The following is a 10,824-nucleotide window of genomic DNA, read 5'->3' as shown; positions in this document are numbered from 1 at the left end:
CACTGCCATTCCATTTAAAGAAAACTAGATAATTCTATATATCATTACAGCTCAGTTTGGAACATTAAAGCATGATGGGGCCTCTGTGACCATCTCAGGGGAAATGTGGGGGTGGAAGAGATGGTGATGGTGGTTGTCATTAAAACCATCCCTAACATCCTTGTGGAGTAGTGTGAAGTGTGAATTGGCAATTGGGTCATAGTACTCCAGGTACTCGACTCCTATTGGGATGGCTGTTCAAATATACCCAAAAATGATGGTGTGGAACATTTCTGTGGTACTTTTTAAGACTTTTTCATTCTGTCATTTTAACATTAAATCTATATAGAGTCAGTGGGTGGAATATACATCCACTACAGATATGGAACAGGGCACCATCAGTGTATTTTATCAGATTTTAATGAAACTGTGGAAAAATTAAACTAGAGCTTGTTGAGATTAAATTCAGATCAGAAATACAATTGCAAATACATTGCTCTCCTGTAAGATTAAATAGTAAGTGGCCTTTTTGGATGGGGTTTCACTTCCTCTTAAAGGTCAAAATTCGGAGACTCAAATCAAAATATTTATTATGCTCATAGACCAGCATAGCAGTTCAGATTTGAGTGTTCAACTGACTTTAGTAATCACACTTAGATTTTAATTTTAGCCTTTTTCTCGGTGGGAATGTTTGGCTACAATAATAGGCATCTTGCTAATGACCCATTTACATTTGTAGTGTTTTGTGTATGTCTGAGGTACACTTTTGTAAATTACAGTTAATTCAAAAATGTGGCATCTTAAAATGGATCAAGCTAGTGGAGAATAACTCATCATTTTAAAACAGTGCACTGGCTGCAATGGTCAGTTGCCAAATTCCAGTTAAGGTCTTGGAGTTTCATTTAAAGACTTAAGTATGCTTGAAACACTAGGGATACACCTCCTTCTAAATTGCAACTATTAGAATCTTTACTGAAAACATTTCTCAGTGCTCCCATCTCACCACTAAAAGTATTTTTCAGCTGTGGTGCTTAAATTCTGGAATACTTTAGCCCCAAAATCTTGTCTACCATAACTTCAAAGAATTTAAGTAAATGTTTAGTGCTGATTATATGCAAGAGACAAAGTAGTAGCCAGACTACAGGAAGATGAAGATGGAGGAAGAGGAGGGGGAGGAGGAGGAGGAGGAGGAAGGAGAAGAGAGAAATTCCATTTCTCCTTTCTTTATGATGGTTCTATGCTTTATTTTTTTCTCAGTGATAATCATAATATTCTGAAAAGATTAGGCCTTCTGCCTCTGAGGGATTCTTATCTTTGCTCTCTAACATCTTAATAAGAGTAGCTGCATTTGGCAAATTTTACGTTCCACAGAGTTTTAAATGTCAATGGCCCTGCTCCTTTGAGCAGTTTAACTTGACCAAGCAAAGTTTAACTTGACCAGCAAGCTTACATGCAATAAAATTAAATTGTATGATTTCTGCCCTGATTTCTGCCCTGATTTACATAGTATATTATTGCCTTGATATTACATAATATCATATAAAATGCAATTTCTGTGGTTCAGCAGATTTTAAAATATCAAGAAAACTATGTCTAAAATGGCCTTTTTCACATTGGCCCATAAATGACTTGCTTTGTGCTGATTTTCACTTAACTTTGAAGTTCATTATTTTAATCAGTGCCTCTAAATAAACTACTAGATTCATAATTTGTTAACAGTTCATGGAACAGACTGACCTCCCAACTTGGTAAGCAGACATTTCAGTCCTGGACCATTATTTAGAAGTTTATTTTAATTAAACTTACCTGTGTAACTGGAATAATGGGTTTAGGTATTATTTGCCTTGTTTTAAATGCAGAAAGGTTGGATACAATTAACTGTATGCAATTCCTATTAAAATTTTACCTCAGTTCCAAAATCTTGTCTTTTCAATATGTCAAAATGGGATATAAAGAACCTTACCTGGGCCGTTTTTGGAAAGCAATGTTCAGGAAAAGTTTAGAGTTTAGCAGAATGGCATTTTACAAGGTTTAAGAAATTAAGGAATTTTCTTTTGAGAAAGGGAAATGAACACTCCATCCAGGTACAACAAAGATGTCAACTCAGGCACTCTATTCTTTGGGTCCCTAAAATCAGAAGGGTGCTCCTCAATGTTCTTGTTTTTTCCTCTGTGATTGCACAAAACTACATTAGCAGAAGACTTTATATCACTATGTAAATCACTCTGCAAAATATATGAAACAGATTCTCTTCTCTCTCTCCCTCTCTCTCTTTCTCTCTCTCTCTCTCTCTTTCTCTCTCTTTTTTTTTTAAATTTCCTTTGATATGTTTCTTGTGCATCCTGCTGTTAAATACCCAAAAGAAAAAAACCAAAACATCTAGTTTGTCTCCTGTGTGGTGATAACATGGAAGTTGGTCCCATTTCTTTTATTTTGGTATCAGTTTGCCAGAGAGACAGAAATACTAATAAATTATAAACTTGGGGATCAAATGCTAATGGATCCTGGCAGAATGATCACAATGATGCCACAAAAGTAAACTATTTAATTGAGCATAATTGCACTAGAAAATCTTAGGGATAAGAAAGGAAATGCCAAAGTGTAAAAACCAAGCAGTACAAAAGAAGCAAGTGGGTGGGAGAAATGGATGGGTAATTGAAAGCTTTTCTAAATGTGACTTGAGAATATTTGGGAGGCAGGGGAAGGGAAGAGCAAGGGAAATGCCAAAAACCAGTTGGACAAAACCCGTAAGCTTTTTGCCTTATCTATGAGAATCAGATGATGTGTGTCATGCTAGTTTTTATAGTCATCGCCCACAGTCTTACCCTGATAAAATCAAATTTGACAGTAGCACAATATAGAGGTTTAACTGACAGCACACACAGCACATTTGCTAGTCATAATGCCACAGTTTAATGACTGACGCATCTGGGAAGCTAATTCAGATTTCTCTCTCTCTCTCTTTTTGAATGGGATAAAGGAGCATCCAGTTAATTCCAACCATCAATTCAAGCTTTGTGACAAAACTGATGCTACATACTCTGTTCTTGTTCTGCATATTCTGCAAATTGAACTACAGGAACTCCAGCCACTTTGTACATACATCCGGAGAGAAAATTCATTTTGTATTTTGTATATACACCAGCTTGTTACTTTTTATGTCAATGAAGTAACTGGCCTTAATTGTTAAATAGCCTATGAATTACAAATGGTGTGCCTGTTTTGAGAAAAATTACAGGTTACAGAATTTTACAAGCAGATATAGTATAAATAAAATATTCATATAAAAATAGTCTCTTACAAAATATATTCTTTTATCCCATGGTTCATTTTCCAAAGGTGGAAACTTGTCTGGCGTTTTGCATTTATAGGTCATGTGTTATTTCCAACTGGATTTTTGAAATGATCCTTTTTAAAAAAAAAATTGGAAAAATTGTGTACTGTGATATATAGAGGAATGAATAGCAATTTGAGATTCCAGACAACTAGCAGCATACAGCCCAAAATTATAAAAGATGCCTGCTTTTGTACTTAATACCTGCAGAAACTATCCTGCATTTGCAACTAGTAGAAATACCTAAGTAAACAATAATATATACACCTCAAGGGTTTTCCCCTCTACTGAATCTACAAAAATGATTCCACAAAAAAGCAGGCTATCTACTTTAATTGCAGAATGCTTCCAAAAAAAAATGGTGGTAGAGAGTTTTTAATTAAATAAATTAATATTAGTTTTATCTGCAAAAGTGATTAAATATTGCTATAATTATTATGCCGAGATTTCCCAACACACTGTGCTAAAATCAGCAGCAGAGCAGAAAAGCAGCTAAACCAGTGTTTATATGGGAAGCACCCATTGGTCTACTTGCATTAGCACAGGCTGAAGAATGGGAATACAAGGAACAACCAACAAGGAACAGCCAACAGAAGTTTTTCACAAATATAGAAATCCCTACAACTGCATAATTCACACTCTTTCAATGGAAATTCACACAGGTGCATTGTCGCCCGATTGTGGACAAAGCCCCTCTTAAAATATGACTTTTTTTCTCAGATCACACTTTAGGCACGTTGCATGGTCTTTTGTTCACTTTCATCTGGCCTCATGAATGCCTCCTCCAAGGAAATTCAATTTTTCCCACAATTTTAAGGCAGTCCATAATGTTTGGATGGCCCAGATTGAATATTTCTCCAATTTATTTTATTTTTGTATAGTTTATGTTAGCTAAAGTTTTGTGTTAGGCAAATAGTTTGTTTCTGGATTCCTTTTAAAAAATCTGGGTGTAGTGTTTGGGCTATTCCCAAAAGTCTTTGACCAATATCCACATAAACACTGTTAAAAGGGGGGGAGGGGAAATGGGATTATTTTACTGGATTTTCTTTTGGAAATCGTTTGGGCCTTTGCTACAGTATTATTTAGATACACTGAGCTTATGTGCAAAAAAAGGTGTGTACTCCAAGGCTTTAAGTTCCCCTGCCAAAGCCACGCTTTCATTTACAGGTGTAGACTTCTGTTCGTTCACTGCATGTGTTACATTTGACGTAACAGCACCAGTGAAATTTGCAGTTGCACTGCCAGACTCTGGAATATTGATGAGTATTATAACCTCGTCCACAACACATCAGGTCACAGCCATTGGTCTGCTGGGCTGTTTTGTTGCACATTCTGCCCTGTGTACCCACACTGCCAGTCACAGGATCCTCTTCACAGTAGTTGGGTGATTTCTCTATGTAGACTAAGTCTGTATCCATCGGTTTACGATAGGAGAGCGGTTTCTTTATCTTCAGAAAAGTAGGACGCTTATTACGACTTGCCCGCACAGGTTCAACCTGAACAGCTTCATTGTATTTCTCCTTAAGGATATAGCCCAGCTCCCTGAATTTAGGAAGAGTTGTCCAGCATGTTTTAGTAGTGCATGATCCTGATACTCCATGGCACTTGCACTCCAACTTCATGTTATCTTCAAGGATCTGGAGTGAAAAGAAAATAAGACATGGTGTTTGAAACAAAGGAGGAAGGAAGATTTGGAGGCAGAATTAAATTATTGAAGAACTCACAATCCAGTATAATTATCTACAGATTTGTTTTTACACCATCTTCATGATGCTTTTAATGATGAAAATGAACATGTTTTAAAAAGTCAGAACAGGCACACTATACTAGCAGTCATGTTATGATTTGTGTTCTCAGGTTGTCAGGTATGGCAAATTTAGCTCAATTGTATTTTAACTCCTTGAAAATTGTTCTGTTCAAAAAAAGTATTGCAACTCTGATGTTTTTTTTTTAATAGAATTTGTTCCATATATTAAAATATAAAATTAGCCTGCTTATTCATTAAAAATATATTATTTTCAGCAAGTCTAATAAATGGGAAATAAATTGAGTATGAAAATATATTGGACAAACATAACCATAGTGAATGATCTTACAGATAGATATACATTCCATTTTGCAGTAGGAAAACTTTATGCTAGCTGAAATCTTCATAACTCTCACTATTGTCAAAAGTGAAGTACAGGTAAACATATAAAAAATCTGGAAATTTTGAAGCAACCAAACAATATCTTTTCTTACAAAAAAATATTAGAAATTTGGGAAGAAATTTAAATATATGCCATGTTTCCTTTTTATAGACATAAAGTCTCTTTCTACAATGTTTTATGTATATAAAACAACTATGAGATAATTTGGGCTGAGTGAAACTGATTGGTCCAAAGTCAGATATTAGGGGACTTGAATCTGAGTCTTCCTAGTCCAAGTGACCCATTTCAAAACACTGACTCTCAATGCAGTTCAAATGGCTAAATGCCAAGGAATATTCTTTATTTTTGCAAAAAAAAAAAAAAAACTATTAAAAAGCAAATAGAGTGGTGAAAAGCTCCACAATTTAGAAATCAAATGTTCTGGAGAACTTCAGAATATTCCATTCACAGCCCTCCTCCAAACCATCCCAAACTCTTATAGATCAAGGGATTTTGAGAATGGTTCAGCAATTTTTGAAGTAAATCCCCTAAAGAGGAAGTGAGTTGAGGTATTCCAGGCTTACTTTGTCCCTATCTTCAAGACATCTCAAACTGCTTCTAATCCAGAAGATATTTTCCTGGAAACCACCAAAGCACTTTGAAACACATAGACTAGAAGAGTTTCAGTATGTTCCAGAGATGGAATAGAACAGGGGTGTCAAACTCAATACCCGGGGGCCAGATCCGGCCTGTGGGGTACTTAGATCTGGCCCATGGAGCCACCCTGAAAACAGCAAAGGACTGGTCAGTGGTGCCTCTGCCAGTGAAAACAGAGTTCAGGAGGGCTGCCTGCAGTCCTCCCAAGCTCCGTTTTGGCTGGCAGAGGGTTGCAGGAGACCGTCACAGCTGAAAATAGAGCTCGGGAGCCTGTTTTTGCTGGCAGAGCGCTCAGGCCACCACAGGCGCCCCCAACTAGAGTGACATCGAGCTAGCCACGCCCACCCTGGCCCTCCGAGGTCAACTACAACCCTGATTTCATTGGCCCTCAATGAAATCAAGTTTCATTGACACCCCTGGAATAGAATGTTTCAGAGGTTTTTTTACAATATTCTAATCCCAAATTAGTCAGTTTTTCTCTTTCCTAAGAATAATCAATACTTATACAGTATGTCCAGTTGTTGTCTTCCATCATACTGAACAGAACACAGTGAAAGTTCCATAGAAACAAAGTCGGAATATATATCTTTAACTGTTGCCTGATCAATCTCATTTTATACCCATTTTATCTTCAGTTTCTACATTTATTTTCATCCTTTATTTTCCATTTTCTAAATCTGCATGAAGTTCCAAAATAAAATATTACTTATATTGTGCTAAACATCACTATTCTTTTAATGTTGATTTACTGATTGATTTGCTATGGTGTCATATCTGGCCCAATTTCTTACCTATCACAATCATTTTATGTATCATTTATAACAAAATAAATCAGTTTCCAAGGTTTTGGCAAGAAACAAAAACGTATCTGTATTACACATTCATGCAGCCCTATCATTAGGAAGTAAAAAAAAAAAAAAAAACCTGGCTCCCTTCAAGAATAGTAGAGAGAAACTCAAAATACTAAGGCCATTCCAAATCATTTTTTAAATATGTACAGCCTGAAAACAGAGCATTGTAGGAAAGCTAAAGTAGGGTCTATCACTAGAAAACCCTGCACATAGAGTCTAGCTTAGTATCTATAGGCAATTTAAATGATACTTAAATAAAATTTCCAGTTTATCCTCCATTGAATAAGTTGCATGCTCAGAAGCACCAAACATACCTTGAAATATAAAAAGGATTTTAGATTGGGAGAGCAACCATTTAATGCTGCTGTTCTAAGTATTATGATTTTCTTTATGTACACCATAGTGCATATTATTCTGATCACATTCTAGTGTTATAAATTATGCTTCAGGCTTTGCTACATCCTTCGCCTTTCCATTTGTACATACTCAAAAGGTGACAAGGGCAATAACCTAATCTGCATTCATTTTAAAATCTCATAGTTCTGTACTGTGATTAAGCTTGCAGCTTTGATGAAAGTAGACTACACTTTTACAGTGTCCAAGTTCCAATTCAGCCCGTGGATAGACAGAGACATGACTACAGAGGGAATCAACAGCTCCATTTGAAAGAGCTGAGTAAGCTGCTGCAGAGGATCAATAGCTAAAAAGTCTCGTGACATATGTTGAGCTTGTTGTTCTCCGGATTGTATATTGATGCCAGCTGGAACAAGTCCTGTCTAATTCATTCTGATATTTCCTCCCAATTTCACGAGCTCCCAACTTCAACTTTGAAGAAAACGTTCCTTTCCCTTTTTTTGGAGAGTTTTGATAGACACATTTTAGACAAAGATACTGTAAATGTATATCGCTGATAGGGATATGCACTGACAATAAGATTTGGGTCAGGCACAAATTTCTTGTCTTGTGAAATAGTGAAGTTTAACTTGGGAAAAATCAGAGACTACCTGATTTGATCCAAGATCCAAATCTAATGTGAGTTGCCCCTTTTCCAGTGTCTCTAATGAATATGGAACTTAGAGTGCTTTTACTACTTTTGTGAGGTGCTCTACTTCAACTAGCCTCTCAGTCTCAGTATATTATGGTACTCTGTGTTCCCAAAACATTGTGGCAGAGTTGAGCTATACTGATTAAGGTAAAGGTAAAGGTTCCCCCACACATGCATGCTAGTCATTTTCTGGCTCTAGGGGTGGTGTTCATCTCCGTTTCTAAACTGAAGAGCCAGCGCTGTCCGAAGAAGTCTCTGTGGTCATGTGGCTGGCATGACTAAACGCCAAAGGTGCATGGAGTGCTGTTACCTTTCCACCAAAAGTGGTCCCTATTTTTCTACTTGCATTTTTTACGTGCTTTTGAACTGCTAGGTTGGCAGAAGCTGGAACAAGTAACGGGAGCTCACTCCATCACGCAGCTCTAGGGATTTGAACTGCTGTACTGCCAACCTTCTGATCGACAAGCTCAGCCACTGAGCCACCGTGTCCCTTTGTTTACTGATTACAGGTAGACGTTGACTTTCAACTACAATTGGAACCAGAATTTTTCTTGCTAAGCAAGGCAGTTGTTAAGTAAGTTGCGCCTGGTTTTACGACCTATTTTGCCACAGTTGTTAACCAAATTACTGCCGTCAGTAAGTGAACCATACAGTCATTAAGAGAATCTGGCTTCCCCCATTGACTTTGCTTGTTAGAAGCTGGTTGGGAAGATGGAGATCACATGACTCCAGGACATTGCAATTGTTGTAAACATGTGCCAATTGCCAAGTCCTTGAATTTTGATCATCTCAGCGGGGTGATGCTACAATGGTTGTAAATGTGAGGACTGATTGTAAGCAGTGGTGGGATTCAGCCAGTTTGCACCGCTTCGGGAGAACTGGTTGTTAACTTTCTGAGAGTTTGGTGAACTGGTTGTTGGAAGAAATCATTAGGGCAGAGAACCGGTTGTTAAATTATTTGAATCCTACCACTGATTGTAAGTCAATTTTTATAGTGCCAATGTGCTTTCAAGTGGTCACTATATGAAAGGCCATAAATCAAGGACTACCTCTATGTGTATGTTGCCTCAGTATCATAGGTAAAGTGAAAAGAAGCATCTTCCTTGAAGCATTTCAAAAAGATACTTGGCTCAAAGCTTCATGAAAGCCATTGCATACCTTTAAAACTCCACATGTTACCATAACCTTTTAACTTTTTTATAGAATGGAATTAAGTGTTCAGATATTTTAAATGCTTCTGAGTGGAATCTTTTGCCCAGTTTCTGAAAAGCAGTAGCAGTGGTTTTGGAGCTAAGCTCCATGTAATTAAACCAGAAAGTTCCTGTAACTGTTGATTCTGAAATGTGTTTAAACACGATAAATTAGTCTCTGTTTCTTAGTGAACAATTTTTATGAAAATTGAAGTTATTGTAGATGTGCCCTGCTGTCAAGAGACCTCCCTAATTTAAGGTAGATTAAGAGATTTCAGTGTTTAAATCGTGATTTTTCTAAAAGGAAAATAAGTGCTTTTAACTTCATTGAAACTTGGCCATAATTATATAATATTTGCTATATGGGAACTACTTAATAGTGTAAGATTCTGATGGGTTCAGAAAAGTGAATTCCTAGTTCTCACTGTGTATACAAGTATTTTGATTTGAAGCTCATTCCTAAATCAACTAATATTCCCTAGAGAACTTCTTCTGAACTTCAGAAGTGGTTCTTAAAATATTCTACCCAGCTTTATTCCTTCTCCTATCTGCTTTTCTTCCCTCTGCACATTCTGTAGAAGTATTTGCCTCTCCACACTGCTCAGACAATGAGTATTCCAGTGGCCCCAATTCTGTTCATTCAAAGCCAGATCAAAGCTTCCCCTTTTTACTTGGAACTGGAGCAAGTCCCATCCATTCTGCCTAACATCCGGGCAGGGGCAATCATGTTCTTAGTAAGAAATGTATTGTTTGAGGTATCTGAAATGGCAGCTTCCTAACTTTGTTAATCTTTTCTATAATATTTTAACTCCATCTCCTGGAATACAAAACTGCATCCTGACCCAATGCCAAAATCACCATCGTAATACGTGCTGACCTCTGTCAGATTTTTAGCCATCTTAATACTGCTATCTCTGTAAGATTTTTAGGTGTAATGACAAACAATTGTGATTACACTTAAAAAGTTGTAAGTCAGATTGGACTGGCATGTGAAATCAGACAAAGCCTCCAGATGTAAAGTCTCCAAATTTCAGGCCTCCTCCTCAGGAGTCAGCAGTGTGCTCCAGCTGCCCCCCCAAAAAGGGCCAACGCAGTCCTAGGCTGCATCAACTGAAGAATAGTATCAAGGTTGTGTGAAGTATTAGTGCCACTATATACTGCCTTAGTAAGATCGCACTTGAAATACGGTGTCCAGTTCTGATCACCACAATACAAAAAAGATGTTGAGACTGTAGAAAGAGTGCAGAGAAGAGTAACAAAGATGATTAGGAGGGCTGGAAGCAGGGATGAAATGTAAAATTTGTTACTACCGGTTCTGTGGGGATGGGTTAGTGGGGGAGGGGGGGTAATGTGACTGGGTGGGCGTGGCCAACTTTTTTTTTTTTTATTTTAACTTTTCAAAGCATTTTTTCTGCAAATGCAAAAAAATGCTTAGAAAAGCCTCTGCCGATCAGGAACACAGCTGGGATCCTCAGAGCCTTTTCAAAGCATTTTTTTAACCACCTCTTCCGCTGAAGAGGTTGCAGGAAAAAATGCTTTAAAAGTCTCTCTGATGATCCCAGCTGAGTTACCTGATTGTTTTAAAAAATGCTTTGAAAAGACTCTCTGATGATCAGGCAACTCAGCTGGGATCGTCAGA

General features: G+C 37.3%; 1 protein-coding gene across 1 annotated transcript in view; it reads right to left on the bottom strand.

The window, feature by feature from the left end:
• Window positions 1–4,470: 4,470 nt before the first annotated feature.
• WNT7A (Wnt family member 7A) overlaps window positions 4,471–10,824 on the bottom strand; it is a 47,964-nt gene continuing 41,610 nt past the window's right edge. Inside the window, exon 4 of the mRNA XM_070933658.1 lies at window positions 4,471–4,950. Within this exon, the coding sequence (XP_070789759.1) occupies window positions 4,471–4,950 (480 nt within the window). The remainder of the gene's footprint in view (window positions 4,951–10,824) is intronic.

Source organism: Pituophis catenifer, unplaced genomic scaffold, assembly GCF_029215685.1.
Source record: "Pituophis catenifer annectens isolate HBS135680 unplaced genomic scaffold, rPitCat1.0.hap2 SCAF_2, whole genome shotgun sequence".
Lineage (NCBI taxonomy): Eukaryota > Metazoa > Chordata > Lepidosauria > Squamata > Colubridae > Pituophis > Pituophis catenifer.
This window is presented reverse-complemented; position numbering and strand designations above follow the sequence as displayed.